The 26,744-nt window shown below is 36.1% G+C and overlaps 1 protein-coding gene across 1 annotated transcript in view; it reads left to right on the top strand.

Moving 5' to 3' along the window:
- LOC129225066 (tyrosine-protein phosphatase 69D-like) overlaps nucleotides 1–25,179 on the top strand; it is a 331,748-nt gene extending 306,569 nt beyond the window's left edge. Inside the window, exons 22-27 of the mRNA XM_054859614.1 lie at nucleotides 7,726–7,799; nucleotides 13,298–13,429; nucleotides 14,796–14,924; nucleotides 18,982–19,142; nucleotides 21,627–21,762; nucleotides 25,056–25,179. Coding sequence (XP_054715589.1) covers nucleotides 7,726–7,799; nucleotides 13,298–13,429; nucleotides 14,796–14,924; nucleotides 18,982–19,142; nucleotides 21,627–21,762; nucleotides 25,056–25,139 — 716 coding nt within the window. The 3' untranslated portion in view covers nucleotides 25,140–25,179. The remainder of the gene's footprint in view (nucleotides 1–7,725; nucleotides 7,800–13,297; nucleotides 13,430–14,795; nucleotides 14,925–18,981; nucleotides 19,143–21,626; nucleotides 21,763–25,055) is intronic.
- The last annotated feature ends 1,565 nt before the right edge of the window (nucleotides 25,180–26,744 follow it).

Raw genomic sequence — 26,744 nt, 5'->3', positions numbered from 1 at the left:
ATCGCGTTTGGTGATTGTTCACTGTGAGCAATTATTAGCGGCACGTGAATAAAATATTATTTTCTGCAAATTTTGCGAAATCCGAAACTTTGCTGTGGTAACCCCAGCAGCGCAACAATGAGAAATCCGCTCCAAAATGGCTAAACTTAAGCTGATGCGTCGGCCTATCTATATAGCGGCTCAAGATCATACTAGATCATACTAGGGTTACCACAGCAAAATTTCGGGTTTTGCCGAATTTGCCGAAAATAATACTTTACTAGCTGCATCGCCCGGCTTTGCACGGTCTACCTCAAAAATAAAAGTTATGTCGAGTGACGCGTGTTCAACAATCAGGCTTGAACGGAAAAAAAATCAGTAAAATTTTGCGGCGGATTGCGGAAAAATAACCAAAAAGTAAACATTTTAAATCTCCCGATTACAGGAAAAGCCTTTAAAACAAAAGCCAGAATTTTATTTGTTCATATTCGAGAAACAAAATGGCAGCAGATCTTTCGTCTCAATGATTTTCTTCACGCTACAAATTTTAACAAAAGCATTGTTACGGAAAGTTGAGATGAAGCATTGAATAGTATTTTGAATGGAGGAAAGCCTTCGAAAAACAGGGGTTTTATGTCGAAATCTAAGCGTCATAATTAATAGTTTTTAATTGATATATCCACTAATTATTACCGGCGGATTATGTTAAATAGCCAAACATAAAGACGGGAAGATGACGAATCCATCGATACCTGGTTCGATGGTCAGTTCACTGTCGTTCGGGAGAAGAAGCTTGGACATACATAGGTACATACATAGATACATAGGTATATACATAGGCACATACGCTCAGTTTTTAGTTTAATACTTTATTCAATACACAATCCACGTGCCACTAATAATCGCTCGCAGTGAAAAATCACCAAACGCGATAACCTGCCAGGAAATACAACCACTCAAACACGCGCTCCGATCCAAAATGGCTGATCTTAAGCTGATGCGTCGGCTCGTGTATATAGGGGCCTTAGATCATACAATCATGGTGGGGTGAGTCAAAGAAATTTTCAAAGGTAGAATTAAAAAATGCCGGTGTGAATAAATGACAGACAGCTTGAGAGCGTCTTAATTAAACTATGTGGAACGGGATACCAATGATGTGCTTAAAAGGTCTATGACTGACTTGACACTTTCTCTATGACACTCTGTCATCATTCTATGACATAGGCAACAAACGGATATCTGTCCATCCTTGCGTTCGACGAACCTCACCGGTCGACCGGTAAGTAACCGGTTACTAACCACAGCGTTCTATGATCAACCAGTTACCGCATCGGTTACCATTCTAAGCAGCTGATTGGAGCACGTGATCATTAGCTGTCACGTGATTAACTAACCGGTCGCTACCGGTCGTGCTCGTCGAACGTAAGCTATGATACTCTGTCGCTATTGGTGCAAATCTGCCTCGGTTTTCAACATTAGAATGCTCAGACTACTAATAGTGTTCATTTCAAAAATCGTTGCAAAAATAATAAATTCCATGGTGGTAATCCAACGAATGCATAACTTTGACGAAAGAAAAAAACGTGTCGATTGTCTTCTTTAAAATTATTAAAATGAACTTTTGGCAAGGGACCATACACGAAATGAAAGGAACACAAAATTTGAATTTTCGATCATGCTACACAAAAATAAGCTTAGAAGGTTAAAAGCTGACTGAGTGCGGACGAGAAACGTTTTCCTAAATTTGAACCAAAATTTTACTGGACCAATAATGGATTCGTTCTTCACACATCATCTGGCCATGATATAAGAATTGTTTTGAAAAATTGCTTGCGGTGAAATTTGCTTCAAAAATAATGCTGTAAACTTTTTTAAATTATCTTAAGTTGTGCATACCCATAAATCGTTTTTGTAATTTTATTTCATTATATAGGGTGGTTCTAAAAGAACGGAAGGTTTCAAATATGTATATTTCTAAGAGTAAAAATAGCACAAAAACGATTTTTTAACACACTTAAATGACGGTGGACCTGTAACCAACATATGCGCAGTCACAGGATCAACAGCGGCAGGATCCAGTTTTTCAGTTCGTTGTGAAGATAGTATTAAAACAATATCCTTTACATATCCCACAGGAAAAAATCACATGGTGTAAGGTCTGGTGCTGATCAGAAAGGGCTAAAGAACCTCTTCATTGATTGCCATTTTGACAAACAAAATAATAAATAACAAGAGAGACACATACGGTTATACGCAGAGATATCTGTTAATATCCATTGTAAACTTGTAAGTTCACTATTCCAAAATCGATAGAAACCATTCATTTGGAATCACACTTTATATTTACTTATTTTAAACTTTTTTTTTTTTTTTGAGCAATCACGATTGCTTATTTTTCTCACTTGACTGTTTTTGGCGTCTTTTGATTTTTCCCACCGCCACCCTCCGCACCATCACCGTCGACCGGCTCCTCACGATGCTGCTCCTGTAGCGAAAGCCGTCTCCAGGTTGCATCCATGTCCTACACACACGCGCACACATACACAACTACACACGCACACATACACACACATACACCTACACACACAACTACCCACACATTCATGCCTGCACACAGACACAAACACATGCCTACACACACATACCCTCCACACACACACATACATACACACACATACACACATATACATACACACACAATTACCCACACATTCATGCCTGCACACAGACACAAACACATATGCCTACACACATATACACATACCCCCCCCCACACACACACATTCATACACACAACTACCCACACACTTATGCCAGCACACAGAGACAAACACACATGCCTACACACACATGCACATAACCCCCAGACACAAATACATACCCCCACACACAAACACACACGCCTACATACACACACTCGTGATTGCGAAAAACATAATTTGAATTCAAGATGTCAAAATTCAAATTAATTTTTCTTTTTAAAAATTGTACTATCATTACGACACCCAGTGTTTTTTTTTTTTTTTTTTTTTTTTTATCCTTGCCTAAAACTGAGTCATTCATAAAGTTGTGTAATCTTGTTCAAATTTAGTCATGTGCATTTTATGCCTAACAGATTTCACATCCCTGCTTCACGGTATTTAATAATAGCTATGAATTTATAGCCTTAATGCACTTTCCCATGAAATGCTTGAAAAATGTTTTACTTCGCTATTTATCGGGGTCAAAAGTGATTTTAATCAGAATTAAAAGCCTTTATTTAATAATTATTGGAGCTACGGCATCGCATTCCCCTCACAAAAGGTTTTTCTTTAATCCTGAGTGAAGTGCTCCATTAAGAACAGCAAGATATCGGAAGTACTTTTTATTCCTCTATCTAATGTCAGATTAAATTAATAAACAAAGGCCAAAATAATCAGGAAAGAAGAAAATAAAATACGGTTTTCGAGGAATCGATAGATTATGTTCTTTTTATTTAGTTTGGAGATTCGGATTTTGCACACATCGGCACTTATAATAAAAATTAGATTATTTATGTCACAATTGAGAATGGGGATGTTTCCTTCAGTCCGAAGTACCACTTTTAGTCACTGAAATTAATAGAATAATAATGAAAAATAATAACATGGAGCCAAAAATTATTCATATTATTTTTGCAAAATTTAGATTAATTTTTTTTTTATGTCGGCTTTCTAAAACAAAATGTTTCGTGTGACGTCACAAGTGAAGACAGCAATCTTGAATTGGAACGCGTGATTGTCTTTTCTGGCAAGTTATCGCCTTTTGGTGATTTTTCACTGCGATCAATTGTTAGAAGTGTAAATAAAATATTCATTTAGCGAAGTTTGGTAATGTTCTGAAACTTCGCTCTGGTAACCCTAGCGACTTGTTCACTTGTGACGTCAGCAACGAAAATGAAAATAGCAACTGAACGGCTTTAAAATACTTTTTTTAAGAGAAAAAATAAGTCAAAATTAAGGAAAAAAAGTAATTAAACTCATCTCACTTCATTCTCAAAAACTCATGTTTTCGGCCATACTCTTTGAGAAAAAAAATGTTTTTGAAAAATGGGAAACGGCCCAATTAAGAATTATTTCCCCCTACTTTTCATTATCTCATAATTATAGAACTTTTATACAGTATATATCCTGAAAACAGTAATATGGATTAAAAATGCATGAAAATTTACTTTCCTTCACCTGCTCTCCGCCCCTCCACTAACTACAACATAAACCCTAATTCCAACGTCACAAAATATGTGATTCGACGTAGAGCCGCTATATAGATAGGCCGACGCATCAGCTTAAGTTTAGCCATTTAGGATCGGATTTTTCATTGTTGCACTGCTTGGGTTACCACAGCAAAGTTTCAGATTTCGCCAAATTTGCCGAAAATAATATTTTATTCACGTGCCGCTAATCATTGCTTACAGTGAAAAATCACCAAACGCGATAACCTGCCAGAAAAGACAACCACTCAAACACGCGCTCCGATCCAAAAAGGCTAAGCTGATGCGTTGGCTCGTATATATAGGGGCCTTAATTCGACGTAGAGCCGCTATATAGATAGGCCGACGCATCTGCTTAAGTTTAGCCATTTTGGATCGGATTTTTCATTGTTGCGGAGTTAGGGTTACCTCAGCAAAGTTACGTGTTTCGCCAAAATTGCCGAAAATAATACTTTATTTAATAAATAATCCACGTGCCACTAATTATCGCTCGCAGTGACAAATCACCAAACACGATGCCAGATAATACAACCATTCAAACACGCGCTCCGATCCAAAATGGCTGGACTTAAGCTGATGCGTCGGTTCGTATATATAGTGGCCTTAATTCGACGCTCCTAAGAAATTAATTGACCATTCCCATAAAGTACCTAGCTCAGGGCTTCCAAGAAATTAATTTCATATTCTATAAAATATGTTACTCAGAACGCTCAAGAAATTAATTTCATATTCTATAAAATGTTACTCAGCGCTCTAGCGAAATTAATTTCACTCTATTGAATACCCTCACAACAAGCATAACCGGACATCATTGCCAAGAGGGACATCTTCGCGCGTTTTTGAAAACGATGCTATTTGGCCCTCTTTAAAGTCTATTAGTTGGTTTCAGGACTAAGTAGAGCTCCCGCGATGATGTCCCACTTGGCAAAGTTATTAACCGACTTCAAAAAGGAGACGGTTATCAGTTCATACCGTATGTATGTGCTTTTTTTTTTTTTTTTTTTTTTTTGCCAAAAAAACAGTAAATTTCATGCAATTTCCCTATTAAATGATTAAATATGAAACCCATTGTTACAAAAGTTTGGTGCCATACAGCAGTAAAATTAATAGAAATTGTAATGCTAATTTTGAATGAAGGCTTCTCTGAAGCAAGCATCAAGTTTCTTCAGTGTCATTGCTCTTTAGTGGAGGTAAACCTAAGGCCCCTATATATACGAGCCGACGCATCAGCTTAAGTTCAGCCATTTTGGATCGGAGCGCGTGTTTGAGTGGTTGTGTTTTCTGGCAAGTTATCGAGTTGTTGAGTTTTCACTGGGAACAATTATTAGCTGCTCGTGAATTAAATATTATTTTGGCTAGTTTGGCGAAACCCCAAACTTTTTTGTGGTAACCCTAACAGTGCAACAATAAAAAATTCGATCCAAAATGGCTAAACTTGAGCTGATGCGTCGGCCTATCTATATAGCGGCTCTAGGTAAACCTAACCTGGGAGCGAGGTAATGCAGTGATTAGGATCTGCGTCGCCATCACAGTGCTACCAGGTTAGGTTTACTTCAACCACACACACACACAGTGGTATTTTTATCGTTGTTATCTATGCCAATAACAGGTGATCTGGGCTAAGTAAGGAGATACAGGATTGCACCACAAGCAACTTGTATGCTGTGAAATGTAAATTAGTGAGGGAAAACGTAATATTTAGACGGTTATAATTACATTAACACACAAATGAATTTCAGAGATGAACAAAGATAAATTTTTAGTGCCAATCGCGTAGTATGGAGCATTTTTATGAAAAAAATAAGGTGAAGTTTCGTGATGGTAACTCCTTACTATTTCTGAAGCATATTTACACTCAAAGGAATGAAATAAAAAAATTTTGTAAAAAAAATAGAACCGTCTTCAAAATTGTTCTAAAAAGTAAAAAATAATTTTATTCTTTTAACACCATCGATAATGCTTTTAAACATAATTTTTGAAGTTGGCGCAGAAACGATAGATAAATCCTTCACAGCCATAACTCAACTACAACTATAAATTTAACCAGGCCCAGTTTCTTCACTACCACATACATTATGCAATGATAACAGCATATTTGAGTAACGATATACATGTTTCGTTCCTAACTTTGGATGATTTTCTGAAAAAAATCTGAACGAAGCATGGTTACACTGGATTTTACCTTTTGTTTTTGCGCCAACTTCAAAAATTATGTTTAAAAGCATTATCGATGGTGTTTAAAGAATAAAAAAAATTTCACTTTTTACAGCAATTTTGAAGTCGGTTCTATTTTTTTACAAAAAAATTTTCCGGTTCACGGGAAGTGAGTTTGTTTGCTTGTTTGTTTGTTACGCTTTTCACGCCTTGACTACTCAACTGATCTTGGAATTTTGTACACACGTAATTAGAGGTGCAGAATAAAACATAGAATACCTTTCGTTTAGAAAAAAAATATTCCACAATTTTCATTCCAATTTTAAATAAAATCATAAGTTTGAGAGTATCACATCAAAAGAAGGTCATATTTGTTCGATACTTGTTAAAGCCCTCAAAAAGTTGTACAAGGTGAAATCTACCTGAAGTTCGGGGGATAATTAGAACACAACCTAATTTGTCATTTTAAGTTGTTTTGAAGCACCGAACCGTTCGAATTTTAATTTTAAGACCCGAAAAAGACTCTCTCTGCACGAAATAATGATCGTACCATCTCGGTTTTAGTTTCATCGATAAGCCCGTGAAAAAAAAACCACTTTAGAAAACTGTATTTCTTCGGATTTGAAAACCCCCAAAGCGCAAATTAACCAGGAAAAAAGTTGTAAAACATTATTAAGGAAGTAAAAATCAACTGTAAATTGGATATTTACCGTCTGCACAGGCTAGGCTGCCATTTTTTGCTTAAATGGGAACAAATAAAATTCTTCCTTTTGTTGAAACGGGGGGAATTACAAATGTTTCCCTTTTGATATTTTTTTACTCAAAAGAGATTTTTTTATGGTATTCTTCTATGGGGGTTTTTAAAAAATGTCTGTATTATTTGGAAACTGTTTTTTTATTCTGAAAGGGTTTTTTGGAACTATTTTACTTATGCAGATAGATATTTTTAAAGAGACTGTTGACGTAATCTGAAAACTGTAACACTTATTCTATCGGCGATTTTTAGAAACTGATGCCGTTTTACTAATGGAGAATTTTAGGGAATATTTTTCTTTTTTCTTATAGGAAGTTTCGGAGACTATTATCCTCATTCTAATGGGGATTTTTAGGGACAGTTGACCTTACACAGACGGGTATTTTTAAGGACTGTTGTCCTCACTCAAGTAAGGATTTTTCGGGGACTAATATCGGGATTGTACTGGGGATTTTTGGGCACTGTTTTAATTAATTCTAATGAGGGTAATGGGAAATCATAAAATTTTTTCATTGTTTAATCTAAACAATCCTATTTTGTTATCGTATGAAGCTTGTGTGAGTTGTTTTGAGTAAGGAAATTGACTCAATTTCAATTATTATTTTTCCAGATGACATGAACAGAGTCATCCTTTTGCCTTCCATCACAGATCAATCGTCCTATATCAATGCATCTCATATTCAGGTAATTCATTTTAGTTTTATAAACATTTAAAAAAAAATTTTTTTGGTCCTGTTGTGTCAAAAAATAAGCACTTTCTGGCGCTAAATAAATCTGTGTTCAAGTCAATTACATAAATTCAAACCTGCAGTCGAAAATGTTTCAAGCATTGTATTTATTAATTTATGTGCATTTTTAACTACCCGCGTTTTCACTTAACTCAACCTTGTTTATCCAACCGTGAAACTGGTTTACGGTGGTTTTTCGAACGATTCTTTGCTAAAAAACGAGCTGATGCGTGCATCACATGACTTCCTTTTACTCCAATTTAATGTCATTTCCCCATTATTGGCAGTTTTAATATGATTCAATAGTTTACTATCTAAATATCACCAACAGTGGCCAAATTGAAACCAGTTTTTTTTCTTTTTTTTAATTTAAAAAAAATTTTAAAAATTCGCCAAATTTGCCGCTAAGTTGGCGACAAAACTTGGCGACCAAAAGACTGGCGATGCATCGCCAAGTGTCCGCCAAATTATAACACCACTTGAGTTTACATCGAAATTAACAATGATTTCCCCCAAAAAACTGGCAAAAGACCCCCTTTGGAGCATACGAATGCAACCAAAAAGGAAGGTGCACAACTAGACCCCACTAGGAGTCTATGTACCAAATTTCAACTTTCTAGGACATTCCGTTCTTGAATTATGCGGCATACACACATACGTACATACAGACGTCACGAGAAAACTTGTTGTAATTAACTCGGGGATCGTCAAAATGGATATTTCGGGTGTCTGTACGTTCCTAGGCACATATCCACGTGTGGTCGGGTTGAAAAAAAAACTCAACATTCATTTGGGGGTGAGCAAAATGGAAATTAAGGCCGATTTTTGAGTGAAATTTTTTTCGCGAATACAATACTCCCTTTTTTGTAAAAGGAAGTAAAAAAAACGATAAGCATCTACTGAAAGCATTGTAAACGAAAAAAAAAAGATAACCTCAGGCTAATCAACTGAGTGGCGTGGAAAAATATGTTGAGGACCGTTCATTAATTACGTAAGGGTCCCGAGGGGAGGGGGCGTTAAAAAAAATCTTTACATAGGGGGAGAGGGTGAAACCCATTCTTACGTAAAACTTTCCAAGCCGGTATTTTATACTAGAAATCGCACGGTCAAGTGGTTTGACAGGGATAATTTTTCATTTGAGCCTGGAATGTAAAACTTATTAGGATGAGCTGTTTTTTAACTGTTTCACAAAAAATGAATAGTGTAAAATTTAGATAGAAGAATCGCACTATGTACGGCATGTTTATTTTTAATTAGTATCGCATCATACACAAAAAAAAAAAATACCAGAAAAAACATTCAGTCTAAATTCTAACTTTTTAGTAAATATTTATTTACACAAAAAAGTTTTTTAAATAATAATTTAGTAATAGTGAATTTAATCACGGTTCCAGTGGTGTAAGATTCGTATACAATAGACAAAGAATTGTATTGAGATGTTTGTTTATGTTACGCGCAGCGTTTTTAATAACGCTGCGCGTAACAGTACTTAAAGTGCTTAGGTAACGTGGACCAACCACGATGTCAGCGAGAGCAATAAAATAATACACTGTTTGACCACGATTGTTTGTAATTTGGCAATCGGCCAAGTAAAGACTACTCCATCTGAATTAAACTAGCAGGGGAGAAGGAAAAATAGCGATGGGCTTTTGATGCACACGTTTCATAATTTCACTAGGGCCTTATTCATTTACTGCATTCTCTAAAATAAAATGAGGGGAAATAAAAATAGTTGATATGGAAACAACAAAAAGAAAATAAAATGCTTTCATTTCGTTCGGGAATGTAAAAGCAAAATAGTAAGCTCAAAAGTTGTGAATAAATAAATCAATTAATTTTGTAGTGGGAATATAGATCGAATATACTTTAGATATAAAAAAATATTGCCATGAGCAAATTTTCATTTTTACAAAACTGGGGCTAAATAACAGACAGGCAAGAGTGCACATCAGTAACAAACTAACTAACACCCCTATAAACTAATAGATACGTCCATTTCCGACTATGAACCGGAAATTAGCCTTTCCATATAATCGATGGTCAGATAGTAACTTATCTGTTGAAAAATAAAAATCTTTGATTTACGTCAAACTGGGAGTTTTAGTGTAACTGATTCTTTTTTAACAACATTTAATAATTTTGAAAAACGAAATGAAGTCTTACGTAAGAATAGGGTGAGGGATTTGAAAAATCTTACGTTCCCCTAAACATGGGGGTAGGGCGTCAAAACTTGCCGAAATCGTTCTTACGTAATTAATGAATGGCCCCTTGCCCGTGCGACGTTCGGGCAAATCAAAAAGAGACCCTTTCGCGTTACCCGAATGGTCAGGGCCTGATTACCGCACAGGCCTACAAGGCCTGGGGCCTCCTCTTCCTAATTGGCCCCAAATTACTTAAAAAATTATGCATAGAATTACGACTATACAAAAACTACACACATTTTTAAAATAATAGCCTTTAGGGGGCCTCCAAATTATTGTGGGCCTTGGGCCTCACTTTTAGTTAGTCGGGCCCTGCGAATGGTGAGCTGGGAAAACAGTTTATAAGAGGTAAATAATATAAAACTATGGATAAAGATTCATAGCTCGGCTGATTATGGATAAAACCTACCGATTACAAAGAAAAAAAATGTAGGTGGCGAAATATTTACGAAATATAACACTCAATAGGTGCTACCGGGCTAAAACTGAGATGTGCTTAATGGTGAAATTCGGTTAAAACAGTTGGGATAGTTTTGCATACTTTATTACTTAACTACTTAAAAATATCTCCATAGGTATTTAAAAATAAAAGTCGGTATAATCGGTTTCAAAAAAAAAAGTGCTTAGTTCTGGCATTTAAGCAAGTAAATGGGGAATTAAGTTCTTGTACGACCAACTTTAGAGTAAAAATCGTATATCAGTAAAATGGAACTTTTGTTTGGAACACAGCAAGAAAATTTTTACTGTTTGAATGGTAGATATTTGCTTTCATAAATTAAACGTATGGTGGATGAGGACCGCGAAATAACATAACTTCGAGTATAACAAATTGTAGTTACCGCGCGTTAACAACAATTTGTAGTTAATTATTGTTACGCTGTCTCGACCATAGACACGGTTTGTATTATAATCATTCAACAGAACTAAGACTGCGATCATGGCTTCATTCCGGTTCTAGCTGGTCTGATCTCTCGGATTTTGGTATCCTTCGCTTAGTCCATTGAAATTCAAGGCATTTATCTTCCAATTATATACATAACTGATTAATATTCAGTCTTGAATAGGATTTATATATAATATTTGGTAAGAGTATGTATAATATCTGCTGTTAATTGCTAACTACGCATAATTAGTCGTAAATTTGCGAATTTATACAATGTCTCAATATATTTACGCTATAATGTAGTTGATGCATTTTTTTCTAGACTTTTTTGGAGAATGTTTCTCGATGCTAGTTTGTATTGTTTTTTGTACGTTACGAGAAATAAAACTCAGAGGAATAAACATTAGAGCTAATCAACTGATTTACAACTACCCCAATCATTCTAAATTCTTACTGCTTACTTTTCCCGAACAAGAAGTTGTTCAGATTTGTCGGTTAATCTTCACTATCGGTCAAGGCCACCCATATGAAAAATTTTAAGGGGGGGGGGGCTCTAAAAATTTCCCCATGGTTTAGCAGAATACTTTCCCCGTGGAAACCGATTTCAGTACAGATTAGAGATATTAAAATTTGACATTTTTCATAACTTATTCATTAATGGCTGGAAAAGATCTTTTAATAAATTTTTTCGAAGAAAAAAGCACTAAAAGCAAGGAAGTTCTCATTTTAAAGGTGGGGAGGGGCTTGAGCCCCCCCTTCCCCCCCCCCCCTATATCTGCGCCCTTGCTAGAGGTTCTCAAAGTAGGGAGAGGCGAAGGTTATAAATTTTTGAAAACCGTCAGTCTATTTCATGACACCCTGTACAGACAACAATGACATGTAGAATTGTTTGAAAGCAGACGGAACCCTCAAAAACGCCTTATGTACTGTCTGGCCATCGATTACATGGAAAGGCTGATATCCGGTTTATAGGCGGAAATGGACGTATCTATTAGTTTATAGGGGTGTTAGTTGCTTTGCTACAGATGTGCACTTTTGCCTCTCTATTATTTAGCCTTTGTTTTGTAAGAATGAAAATTTGCTCACAGCAACATTTTTTAAATCTAAAGTGTATTCGATCTATATTCTCACGGCAAAAATTAATTGATTGATTTATTCACAACAAAGTTTTGAGCTTACCATTTTGCTCTTACGTTCCTGAACGAAATGAAAATATTATCTTTTCTTTTGTTGTTTCCATGGTAACTATTTTTGTTTCCCTTCATTTTATTTTAGAGAATGCAATAAATGAATAAGGCACTAGTTACATTATAAAAAGCGTGCATCAAAAAATGCCATCGTTATTTTCCCTTCTCCCCTGCTAGATTAATTCGAATGGAATAGTCTTTACTTGGCAGATTGCCAAATTGCATACAATCCGTTGTCTAACAGTATGTTCCATACGTCACCAACAGTTTAGTTTCAAAAATCACCACAAGTGCGGTAATAGAGTATGTTCCCATTTACCCCATGTTTCCTATAACCCCAACTTACCCTACATTCTTTTGCTTTTCACTGCCTCATGTGTTGCATGTTCGGAATATCCTCGAGTTATACTGCGTTAGTGAAAGCATAAGCAGTGCCGTTCCTAGCATGGGTGTCACGCGGAGTGGCAATTTGCGGTTTCAGATTTTTTTGAGTAATCACGATTGCTAATTCTTTTCATTTGACCGTCCTTGATGTCCGGTTCCTTTTTCAACCCCACCGCCCTCTGCAGGCGCGACTCCTCTGGTCTGAGCACTGTCCCCCGGTAGACGCTGCTCCTGGTCGGTGGCGTCCATGTCCTAGACACAAGCACGCTCATACACACTCACACACATCCACACACGCGTCTTTACACACATACGCACAAGCCAACGTGCACACACACACAAACCTATACATACACAACTATACACACGCAACCGCCCAAGAGGAGGGACAGGAACCGTTTCTAGAAACAAGCGAGTGGGGTAGTAACCAATGAGTAGGGTCCTGTCGCAACTCTTGATTGCGAAAAACATAATTTGAATTAAAAATTTCAGAATTCAAATTAATTTTGAAAATTCGAAAGTTTTTTTTTTCTTTTTTTTTAATCTGGTGTAACAAAAGTCAACATTAATAAATTATGAGATAATTTTATGTAAAGTTTGCAATAACCACCCCCTCCGCGCAAAATTGTGCTCTATTTTCTACGAAATATAAATTATTGAACTATTGATACTTTCTATAAAATCTTAAACCCTTTTTGGGTGCCTCCCCCCCCCCCTCCCAAAAGTATGTCACCCTGAGGAGGACCGCTCCCCCCCCCCGGTACTAGGCATATGAGTTAAACTGTCTGTTTGGTTGCAGGGTTACTATCGCTCTCTGTCATTCATCATCACCCAAGACCCCCTGCCGCAGACCATCTGGGATTTTTGGAGGATGGTCAAGGAACAGCACATCACCACTCTTGTCATGCTCTCCGAACTCGGCCCGGATCTGGTGAGTCTGTTGGTCTTTAGCCAAATCCTTTACTTTTTTTTTTCCATAGTAAGCATCAGTGTTAGAAAAGCGTTTGTTGCTCCAGAAGATAAATACAAACAAGATAAAACTTCAGATAGCTGCGCAAATTCTAGCTACATGTAAGAATGCAAGATAAATTATACCGCAGACTATCTACTGTCCAACATTTTAACGCGAAACCTTACTCGAATTTGCGCATGCGTCAGGTCTCTTCTGATTTTATCAAAACAGGGGTGATAGCAAGAAGGAAGTAATGAGCAAGCAAAAACTGAATGCATCGGGAAGTACGCCTCCTTAAACCATCACAACTTTTTCAATTGGAACCGTTCGCAGCTGCTAGTCGCGGAGTTCGAGAACAGACAGTAACTAGTCAATAACCGTGTTCCGATTATTGGTTATTTCAGGCTGATGAGGCCATAATTAGGACGAAACTGCAGTCTCTGAATGACATAAACAGGCAGTCTCTATGTATTGCTTAAATAACTCTTTTATTTTGTTTTTGTATCGTACGTAGTCTGCCCAGTAAATACGCGAACTGAGGCCATAAAAAATTTATTTTGCAAAATTTAATCCACATTGATTTTGTCCCTTTCAAAGTACTCTCCTTTCGTTGCTAAGCACTTATCCCATCTTCTTTTCCACTCTTTAAAGCACCTTTGGAAGTCCTCAGCTCTTTAGATGTCTCGTCGTTTCTCGCTTTATTGAGTCCAAATCTTCCTAGTGATGTCCCCTCATCACATTTTTGCATTTTGGGAATCAGAAAAAAAACGCAGGGTGTGAGATCTGGCGAATAAGGAGGATGATTAGGGATGGTGATTGAATTGTTTGCCGGAAACTGGCGAACAATCAATGCTCAATGTGCTGGTGCATTGTCATGGTGAAGGATCCATCCATTGCCTTGAGTCAAACTTGGTCACACACGATGCACTCGATCTCTAAAACGTTTGAAAACTGTGATTTCATCAATTTCCGTGATTTCATCAATTTCCATTTTCGCAAACAGTAAAAACAAGGACAACAGAAATTAACCTAACTTGCAACATACGCGCAGGTTGGCGATCTGCCAAGTACTGACAGCTCATTGGGTGTTAAGCAACTATTGCCGACAGTTAGTGGGACTATAGTCCGCGTCATGGTCACTAGATTGCATGAGTTCGCGTATTTATTGGACAGACTACGTAGAACTCATTACATTTTTCATGTTCAGGTGTGCTGTGAACGATTTCAGATATTTTAGCGAAAAGTCAACTAAAAAACGGTTTTAAAACACTGATATAATTAGCTGATTAAAAGCACAATAAACGAGAATGAAGCTGATGTTTTCTTTTTCTCCTCTTTCTTTTAGAACAAGTGCCCTCAGTACTGGCCAAACGAGGAAGAGGAAGAGATCTACGAAACAGTGCGGGTGAAGCTAAAAAGTTGTAGCCACACTTCGCATTACATTCTCAGGCAGTTCATCGTCACAGATATGGAGGTATGATTCAGATTCGAGGGAATTGAACTAATATGTTGTATTCGTTATGCTCAGGGATGACCCATTCTCCTCCCCCCAGTTCAATGGCGCAAATCCCCCCCCCCCCCCCAGAATTTTTCTCTCTTTTTTATTTTATTTATTTTAAAAATATTTTTTATTTATTTATTTATAATTATTATTTACTATTATTATTATTTTATTAGAAACGTTCTGACTTTTAATGTCATACATACACATACACACACACAAACTAAATAAATAAATGCAATAAAATGAAAACAGAATAAAATAAAATAAATACCTTAAAATAAAAATAAATCAAAAAACAAATTTAAATAAATAAATTTAAAAAAATATACCCCCCTCCACACATTTTGATGGCTCAACTTGCGCCATTATCCCCCCCCCCCACACCCCTGTAGGTACCCGATCATACTACCCATGTTATTATTATTTCTCACGTCGTCCTACAGAAAAAAGCATTAGTCAATAATTCTTGAACTCAAAACTTGCAAACACAAATAACATGCTACTGGTATCAAAAACAAACAGTCCAAAAAACGGATCTTAGTACAACCTCGTTTATCCGCACTAACTAGGACCGAAAGCAATCCGGATAATTGAAAATCCGGATCTTAGTACAACCTTGTTTATCCGCACTAACTAGGACTGAAAGCAATCCGGATGATCGAAAATCCAGATCTTAGTACAACCTCGTTTATCCGCCCTAACTAGGACCAAAAGTGATCCGGATAGTCGAAAATCCGGACAATCTGGGTAGTATGGGCAATAAACAAAGCAAATCCTTAAGCAGGCACTTACCGTTCATTACGATAAAAACCCATATTTTTCAACAAAATTACATAGAATTTAAAAGACATTTAAAAATATCAAAACAATTTTTCACTTCATTTCTTAAGAAAAAATATCCACTGCCTTCTGGCTCAAACACGTGTATCGCTTGAATAAAGAACGGCCAATCTAACGCTTCATCATGATAATGGGGGTGTTTCCTTCAGTTAAAATTGCTACTTTTAGTCATTGAAATTGATAGAATAAGCAAAAAGAAACATAGAACCAGAGAAACTTATTTTCTTAGCGTTTATTTTCTACTTATTTTTTCAAAATGTCATATTTCTAAAACAAAACGTTTCATCGTATGACGTCACAAGTGAAGACAGCCATCTTGAATCGGAGCAGCACGTGGTCGTCTTTTCTGGCAGGTTATCGCCTTTTAGTGATTGTTCACTGTGAACAATCATTAGCAGAACGAGTATTGTTTAACAAATTAATATGGCGAAATTTGGCAATGACCTGAAAGTTTATCTGGTGACCCTAGCGTATGCACTTGTGATGTCAGCAGCGAACGTGAAAACAACGACTGAACGTCTTCAAAGATTACTTTTTTAAGAGAGTAAATAACTCAAAATCAAGAAAAAAAGTAACTCACCCCATGTTTTCGACCATGCTCTTTCAACAAAAAAATATTTTTACAAAATGGGGGAAAGCCCAATTCAGTAGTATTTGTTAGATTACCATGATTTACTACTGTATAAAGGGGTGTATCAGTACAGTATTTACATGCTTTCAGTGCAGATAGAGTACACCTAGACGATGGGAAATCACACAGCAATGCATGGTCGGAAACGATTTCCTGACGCCATAGTGACGACACAAAATACAAGAAAGACAGGACACAAATAAGAGGAGAAAACATGTTTATTAGTTTTAATGCAGCAAAAATAACTGTGAATTTTTTCTCTGGTGTACACGATAGATGTCGTTACATAAACCGAAGCATCAGATGACGGTGCATGCGCACACGCGGTTTTTGTTGCCGCGCTCGTTTTGACGTTCGATCTTCAATGAGCCGGAGATGCGAAACATGTATCACGGCCCGGGGTCGTAATATCGAACACTTATTTTGATGAAGATCGTTGGCTTCTTCAATGATCTTTTTTCTTAGTTTTTTGCTGTACTAAGGATAATACACATGTTTTCTTCTCTTATTCGAGTCTTGTCTTTTTGGTGATTTGTGTCGTCACTACCGCGCCAGGAAAGCGTTTCCGACCATGCATTGCCATATGGTTTCCCATCGTCTAGGTCTAATCTATCTTTCCTAAATGTCTGTCAACGCTGTACTCTGATACATCCTGTATATTCAATCAATAAGTGAATGCTCGGCATAGTAAAAGCCGTGTTCTTCTTATCGTAAATTAAAATTATCTATGTGAAAATAATTTTTAAAAATTTTTTTAAGCTACAATTTGATCCGGAGGTGCGAGATTTTACTGCATTGTGCAAAAGCAATGCAAGAGGATTCTCGCTAAAGAGAATTATGGGTACAATTAAAATTCCTCATGATATCAAATTTTCAGTTTTACTCCGGTAGAAAGAGAGTTTCATTAATAGTAAAATGAGCCGATGTTTTTTTTTTTGGTCAGCATTTATAGTTGGAAATTGTATCGTTATCATTCCGAAACTAGAAAGTCGCCCATCAAGGTATGACTAGTGAAAATTGCTTTTACTCTTCTGCATTCGAACGAAGCAATTGCTTATTAAGATATTTTGATAGTTGGAAATTTTAACCCAAACTCCAGTAGATTAACCCTAAACTCCAGTAGGTAGCGTTCATTGTTGACTATTTTTTCGTTTCTTCATTCCCCTGAAATGACACAGTCTTACCAGTAAAACAGTTAAGTGACCGGATCGAGTTCAGCCTTGTCACAATAAAGCCTTTCCCTGCATGTCAAACATTACCAAAACATATCAAATGATCATACCATGACGCGAGTTTCATTGTTGAAACACGCAGTTACTCGATCATTGGGTATTATTTATGTGAGGATTGGAAAGAGCAATAAAATTACTTCCACCTATCAAATTTGATTGTCAGGTGGTTCACCTAAAATGGGTTTATTTTTAACTATTTTATGGAAGAACTGCTGAGGCCCATTCTGGGCTCTCTCGCCAGTGAAGAAAAGAAGGAAATGCTGCAGACGCGCGCTAAATATTAGTTGGTTGCAACGAAGTCTTTAAAATATAAAATAATGTTTGTTATGAATATTTAAAATGAATAAAAAAAAATGAAAAGGTAAACTGTAACTTGTGTAACATTACAACTTTTAGAAACATTGAGTGAACACCTGGATGCAGTTCTAAAAACTTTTCATTTGTCAGAAACGAATTTAAGTTCGGTATCCGATTAGGTTGAAAAGGCGACTTTCGACCTTAATTTACTTTTTCTTAAAATGATTTTATTAAACAGTCCACTTTTTTAAGATTGTAAAACTTTTTAGATTTTAAATCTACGCAAATTAGAACTCACGTTCTAAGCATTTGAATACTGAGTGTCTGCAGTATAACACGTGTTAAGTCTAATCTTTACTTAGTACTTACGTTTTTTGAAGAATGCAAGTTTCGCTCGGTACTGGCTACGGAAAACATGATTTTACGAATTCTATTCAGTATTGGAGCATGAAATTTGGCATGCCTGTCACAAGAGTACTTGTGAGTGTAATAGACTGCAGATTATGTAAATGACAAAATATGTTTTTATTTATGGCCTTTTTAACCAAAAAAGGTGACTAATTTTCGAGAAATTTCTGAATCAATTCACGTAATTTGTCATAAATCTTGAAACATTTCTTAACCTGCGGACTGTTTCATTTGTAACATTCAGACATGTGAAATAACCTAAGCAAATTGTATATAGCTAGTTAATTATTATTTTTTAATAGTGTTTCTCTTAACTGGTAATTTTCAGTCATTTTTTTTACGTTTTTCAGTCATCATGGGTGATACCGAAATATCACCCATTTAAAAAAATTAATGATATTGTGATTTGTTTTTAAGCGAAATGAATGTTTTAAGATCCTTCTGCTTCTAAAAAAAGCATTAATATTATTTCATAATGAGGTTTAAAAAAAAAAAAAAAACTGCTCCGAACCTAGCCGGATACCTTAAGTTCTTCCCCTTTTTTTTTTATTTAACATTAGTTCTTGTAACTACCAGTAAGATGACGTAATCAGCATCTCAATCTTTCTTTTCCCTCCAGGATGATCAGAAGCACTTGCTGAGTCAGTTCCAGCTGGTGAACTGGTCGTTGTGCGGATCGGGCGTCCCGGACAACCTCTCCTCCCTCATAGTGGCCATCGAACACGTGCAGCAGCACTACAACAATCAGCCATCCTCGGGACCCATCACGGTGCACTGCAGGTGAGCCCTGTTGCACGACGAAGCCTTTCGTCGTAAAAACCAAAAAATTCGTTTTCATGAATGGAGCATAAAAATGTAAGGTAAACACACCAGTAGAGGCCAGTGCTTCAGTAGCTGCCACTTCAAAGTTTAAAACGCATGCATGCAACTTAAGTTGAAAGTGACGTCTCGACGCGCGGAAGAAAAACCTAGAACCCCTTGAATAGGATAGGCCAACTTATCCGACATTTTGGTTCCAAGACAGCTTTGGATCCAACCTTGTTTCTTGTATTTATACGAGGGTCTGTCAGAAAGTTAGTTGCACTGCTCAAGAAAACAAAAAAAGGATTGAAATTTTTATAATAACTACATTGTTATCTTAAGGTTCCATTAAAAATCTGCTTTTTAACGTAACCACTTCCGTTATTTATGCATTTGTCGAGGCATGGAACTAGTTTTTCGTTGCCTTCTGCAAAGAAATCCCGTGCAATATCCGATAAACATTGTAGGGTTGCAGCTTTCACTTTCACTTCTTCATTCGAATGATACCGTCGCTTTGAAAGCCATTGTTTCATGGGGCCAAAAGCATTGAAATCAGGAGGTGAAAGGTTTAGGCGGCTAGGTTAGGCGATCCCACACTTCCCACCTAAATTCGGTCTTCCCTCGCGCTCAGCGTCGTCAATAGCTGTACGTCCATTCTCACACATGCTGCATCATTTCATGATAACTTAACGTAACATTGCATTTTCACCATACATTTTATGCTACTTCCCCCATAAATGTCTCTCTCCCTCAGTGCAGATACACTTTTTTGACCACAAAATTGAATTACTGCACACAATTCCAATTTGGACGCTACTTGCAGCTGTCGAAACATGTTTGTGACTGATTATCAAGGAAGAGCTAAACTTGCCTTGGGGAAACCACTACGTCACACGATAAAGGTACAAATGCCTGAAGTGTTGGTACAGTTTCATCAAAATTGTCTTAGACTGAACATTTTTACGAAGTAGTACAACAAACTTTCTGATTGACCAAAGTAAATACGTTCGCTGGTTGCAATGTCATAAATCAATGGATGTTAAGTTGAGTAAAATGTCACTTAAGGTAAATCTAGAAAGATTACTTTTTTCACAAATTCAAGAAAATGTTTTCTGCAACGAATCTCATTTTCACACCTTTCTTGTTTTTAATTTCTGTAAATTAAATCTTTCCTGACAGAATAAAATAATCAAACATCAATCTAGCAACACGTCCAAAGCTTGGGCACCAGCTTTCTGCAACGAGTCTTTTGTACAAATGCTAATTTTGTCCCCCGACAATTTTGGATCCAAAATGTCGGATAAGTTTTAGGTAGCTAGTAAATGTCGGATGAGACATTTACTAGCTACCTACCCTACCTGCTTCGTGAATAAGAGAAGATCGTCACCTGTCTATGAGCTGCCACTAACTGGCGCGTTTGATTCAAACGGATGTAAAGAGTTCCGCGCTGCTTCGCTTGTAAAATTGAAATTATTTAACGATTGACAGAAATTATGACAAAAAAAGGTTACGTATGCGTGGGTTCAATTAACTAATCCGATTTCTAAAGTGAAGAGCGTAGTTTCACCCGAATGTCAGACAAGGCGCTAGGAACTATTTCCTTCGCTTGGCCTTAGCGTATTTCTCCATTGTCAAGTAAGCTGGCAGTCGAGGCCACGGTATGTAGTGGCCACAGGGCAGTATATTTTTAAAAAGTGAGTCTACAATATTAATTACCTTTCTTGAAACTCAACGAGCGTATTATAACCCAACTCTTCCTTAATCGTCCCATTTTCTAAAAATGCCACAATTTCAATTTGTTCGATTTTTTATCCATTTTTTTTCCCAAACCTCAAATTTGGTCCAGTAGGGGCCACTCCAAAATCTGAACATTTCAGGAGTGGCCATCTGACATTCTCCCATCCGAAGAATTTACATTACTTACTTTAAATTGAAATAGCTGATGAATAAAATGCATTCAGTATGTTTAGTTACATTAAGTACCAACAAAAAATCACATTATTATTGTTCATTTCCTTCTTCAAAGTACATAAGTAAACTTGAAGTGGCCACAACTAAAGCACTGGCCACTACTGGTGTTTTACCTTAATTTAGAAGTTATTGATGATGGGTATTGATTGGGGAGGATGATGGTATTGATTTGGTAAACTCAATGCATATTTATTAAAATTTAGTAACAATAAGTCGAAGTTCCCACGTGCTCGTTATTTACGGTCGTATTCACGAGCTAAGTCGAACAGCGATCGAAGTCTTCTTCAACCAATAATAAGGCTTCAATCTTCGGTTCGAGTACCGGACGGAAGCTCGAATCGACTGGTGAATATCATCGTTAGAGCTTTTATAACACAATTTACTCAAACTGTTAATATGCATTAAAGGGAAAGATATCAGTTAATTAAAAGAAATGCGTTGTGAGTAACAAATCCAATCCAAAAATGTAACCCAAATGTTGTTCTTTTGCAGTGGGGGTGGAGACCGGAGCGGCATCTACGTTGCCCTAAGCGATCTCATAGAACAAGCTCGCTGTGATGAGAGAGTAGATGTGTTCCAGACCACTAAATATGCCAGGGCGCAGAGGCACTGCTTATTACAGACTTTGGTAATCATTATTTGCATCATTACGATTGGACTAAAATTTTAAAAAGTTTCTAATGTGCAAAGAAAAAAATGCTGTCCCTGGTATAAAGCTCTAGATTTGCAGTCGCCAACGGGTAACCATTTCATTGAAAATGGCTACCGAAGAATCAAGTTTCAGTCGCCAAAAGTGGCGACCATGTGATTCCTTATTTGTTAAAAATAATATCGCACTACGACAACGCGCTTTCAATAGGGTTGTTTTTTGAAATTTTAAAAGTATTTTTTTCTGAAAGAGCATGCTTAAAACCATAGGATTTAACCATTTTTTAAATAATTTAACAAAGTTTAATACTTTTTAAAATTATTTTAATCAGTGCACAGATTGAAATTCCTTTTTTACGTTTCTGCACATGACATCACAAGTGATGAAACGTCATTCACTGATGCCATTAGCGCACAGCACACATTATCATAACCTGGCAATGCGGTTGAAGCAAAGCGTAAACATTTAGGGCGACAATGGAGTAGCGCGCCAAAGTACATCCCTTGTGACGTCATAAAGACCACGCCTTATTTCCAAAAATGAACATTTAAAAAAAATCAATTAAAAAATAACATTTAAAAAAATGAAAGTTTTTTTTATCGTTTCATGTTTTTTTTTTTTATTGTTATTATTATTATTATTTTATCAATTTCAGTGACTAAAAGTAGTATTTTTGACTGAAGGAAACAACCCCATTCTATTCTGTTATCCGTCTCATTCAGCGCATCAATCGGCCCCCTTAGTCAACGTAATTCGGAAAAAATATATCTTCTGAAATTTTGTTTGTTGTTTTTGTAAAATATCATAATCTTTTAACTTGTTGTTAATAATACTATTAGCAAATAGGATATTTGCTTTCTGCGCTGCACAAATACATTTTTAAAAAATGGCTATCAAAAGTGCAAAAGCGACTGCCATTTTTTGTGACTTTGTTAGCCAGTGGCTACTGTTCAGAATTCCTATTGTAGAGCTGTACCCTGGTAGCAGTTCTTATTAATTGTAAAAAAAAATAGATCAATTTATACAAAAAAAAATTATATCTTAATCGAAAACGCTAACTAGCGATCATAGCGTTTCTTTGGTTCAAATAATCGATTCTTATGTCTGATTTTAGCACTGAATACTGAAAAAATATATATTTTTTGTTCTTTCACATCAAGGTTTTTCGCAAAACGTAAATCTCAAAGACAAGGTTCCAGTAAGAGACAGTCATAAGTTTGGTTTTAAATAATAATAATTTTAGGCGGGTAGAACTAATGCTGCTGCAACCCCGTGAATAAGGTGCCAACATCTAGTGTTATCAGAGTGAATTTTACGAGCCAGTTAGTATTTACAAGGCAGTGGTGGAAGGTTATGTACAGTAACCACGAGGTCTGCCGGTGTTTCATGTTCATTTGAATTTAATAAGGTTTTAGTTCTAAAAATAAAGAACTTTTGCGCGTTTTGAACAGAAAAGGGGGTTTCTGTTCATGACTCATCCTTTCCTCATCTTATCTGTTACTGAGTATCATCGGAATTGTCGGTGTCTGTTACTGGGGGGGTCGGACCTTTTTTCGAAATTGAGCACATAAAAATAGAATTAACTAATTCAGAGGATCCAAAAGCTGCCTAACATTAGATGAGGTGTAGTTGCATGAGAGAAAAATTGTTTTAAAAAGGGGCAAAACTGACTCCCATATATTTCTTAGGACAATTGCAACAAAAAAGGTTTTTTTAACAAGACTAATACATTTCCAAAATAGATTTCCATTTTTTCAGACTGAATTCTTACTTTCAGGTTGAGTTTATTCCTTCATACTTAAAAACACATGAATGTTTTCAAACAAATAAATGGAAGGGAAAAAAATCCTAGTTCTGAAGTTAATAATGCAACGAACTTACATCTGTGAATGAAACAACGAAAACTAACTTAAACTTAAGTCAAAGTCTTTTCTAGAGCTTTAAAAAACATTTGCTTCTTACTTATCCTGATAACTTATTTTCAAATAAATTACTTCAATTCAAACACGAAAAGGAACTCTGTAAAACTTGTTCCACAGCCAGTGTAGTGTCAATGCAGGAAAAGCAACCTAATTCTGAGTCATAGTATTTTCGAAGCAAACCAAAGCATTTTGTCACATTCCACACAAAATACTCGTTATTTTAAAATTCTTATCCCCTCTTTTATTGTTCTTTTTATGCTAAATTAAAAGGTGTAGTAAAATTCTCAAAATAATTTTGGTTGCTTTTAAAAAAAATAGTTTAAAATATGGTAACTGACATGTTGGTTGCATTAAAGTCAGTTACCATGCTTTTAACTATTTTTTTTTTTTTTAATCATCCAAAAAATATTTTTTGGGAATTCAATTATATCATCAAATTTAGCTTTAAAAAGAGCAATAATCCAGGAGAAATATTTTTAAAATAATGCATATTTCGCATGAAAGGTGATAAAGTGCATACGATATTGCGTAAAAAAGACAGTCAGTTACATGTGGAATTGCCCAGTTACAACACATTTTTCGTGCTTCAATTAAATCCAAATTATGTTGCATGCTGCTAAATGTCACTAAAACTATATTGTGCTACATACAGGGTCCGAAAAATCTCGGCCGACTAAAAAATTACTGGTGACTGAAATTGTTCTATAAACTCTGAAAGCTGATCATTCTGGTACCTTTTTCCCCTGTCGGCTCAGATTTTTCAATTTTTATTGGTCTAGGCTCTAGGGTCATATATACTTATGGGTCATCCAAATACACTCCCAGTGTTCTTCTAAACGCACTGAATATATTTGAGGGTCAAAAAAGCACAGTATTGTCTTACTATATTAGCTATGACTTTTCTCTCCCTCAACTTTCAAACTGAAATGTAAAATTTCAAACACAACTAGTTACTACATAAAAATATGTAAAAAAAAAAAAAGCAGTCGAAATACTTTGTACTAAGAAATGAGCTGTTTGGGAAATCTTTCCTTTAAAAAAAAACTTTTGGGTCTATGACTTTTTTCGTAAGTTCAGATGTTCTTGCTGTTCTGACGACGTAACGTTTCCGGTTCCGGCCAATTCTAGTTTATTTATTACTTGTCTTGCATTTGTCGTTCACTTGTCCGTTATTTCGGACTTTGAACCATTTTTCTTTCATTCACTGATGAAGAGGCTTGGTTTACAGCCTCGAAACGGCTGTTTGCAGTTTTTAACTCTTTTGAATTGTTTTTATTTGTACATTATTTTACATGTCGTATTTACTCACAACTAATTACGCTATACCTAACTCTCTTCACTTCATTTCAGGAGCAATACGACTTCCTGTACCGAGGACTCATTCATTACGTGGAGCGATACAATCTCTGCAATATGGGAGACACTCAGTTATGATGGCTGATGGACCCTAGTCTCCTTAACCAGCCATTAAAACCCGGCGTCAGCCCCACTGCCACATTTATGGACAAGGTACTGCTGCCAGTGGCGTGAATCAGTGTGGAAAAAAAACTTACATCTTCTTCTGACGTTCCTATGACACGGCTGCATGCTTGTGAATATATGACATTCAAACTTAAGCAATAATACTTTAAAAGAAAAAAAAAGTTTGAAATGTCACCAAAAGAAATTTGTGGATAACGAATTCGTAAAGTTATGTTCAATAAAAAAAAAAGTTAGCAAATACCAAGTACGAGAAAACGAGCTTACGACAGTTTTAAAAATCTTACCAACATTCCTGGCGCTAAGTGTCGATTAACTTCATGGTACACACGAATTTTGAAATATTAAAACTTCAACTTAGAAAAATAAGACAACTTGACATCAACTTAGCAGTTCTTGGGTCTTTTATTTTCTTTTAGTTAATAAATATCAGATTTTTTTTTAAATTGGAAAAAATCATTTCAGTAGTTGAGTTATTCTTGATCACTTTTTGCATTATGTACAAAATGTAATAACTTTAGCATTTATTTATTTACATTTATTTATTTTTGTTTAGTTATTCATTTTAATGATCCTTACTTGAGTCATATAGGTATTTAAAGTTAATACAGTCAATGAGGGTATTTTGGAGCCACAATTTCTAGATTTTAAACCGCCATTCATAAGACACTTATTGTATTTGTTGGTATACAACGGAAGTAACACTCCTAAGTTATTGGATAGTTGTCCAAAATTAAGAAATGATGATTATTAAATTTCTTTGAAAGGAAATCAGGTTTTTTTTTCCCCAATGGGGCTGTGTAAGAAACTATTTATCCTTTACCAGACCTAATGCGCTCCCCAACAAGACATCAGTTTTTCATGTGACACCATAAAGGTGCTGATGTATGACACAAGTAGTTTTTGACGCCCAGTTTCCACCAGATGGAGGCCCCTCAACTCTCTTTGATGCGAAACTGCACCAAGAATTTAATTTTACCGAAGGAATTCAAAGCCAAACGAATACCCAAGGGATCTGTTACATGCTGCATAATCATACGACATGGGCGCAGATTATTTTCTACATCTCCAAAATCACGGACTGGCCACCTCGGGTCAGAACCTGGGTCGAAGGTTTAGAAGGCCAGCGCCTTACCATCACGCCACCAGCCAGCATGAAATTAGTGACTATCCTGGTTCAAAGCTATCCAGGCAATTTAGGGTCGTTTGAGCCACATCAGAAATGGGATGCAAAATTAATTATTTTAAGAGTAGTACAACATTAACGCAGTAAAATAACATTCTAAATGTTAAACTCCCCCTTTGTATTTCACAACATCACGAGATTTCTGCAATTTATATTGAATATTACGATGTAGGAAGAGCAAATTCAAAAATAGTTGCAGCAACTTCAGAATCATTGATGCAAAAATTTGAAGTTAACCGGCATGGCTCAAAGGTGCCCTGAACGACTGTATTCCTTTTAAAGAAAATTATTAAAGTCACGTGGGTAGTAAATATTAAACATACAGTAGGTGCCGCTTAATGCGATCACTATGGCACAAATACAATTTGATAACA

The sequence above is a fragment of the Uloborus diversus genome, chromosome 6 (assembly GCF_026930045.1).
Source record: "Uloborus diversus isolate 005 chromosome 6, Udiv.v.3.1, whole genome shotgun sequence".
NCBI classification, from domain to species: domain Eukaryota; kingdom Metazoa; phylum Arthropoda; class Arachnida; order Araneae; family Uloboridae; genus Uloborus; species Uloborus diversus.
The sequence above is the reverse complement of the archived record's forward strand: the minus strand, read 5'-3'. Positions and strand labels throughout refer to the sequence as shown.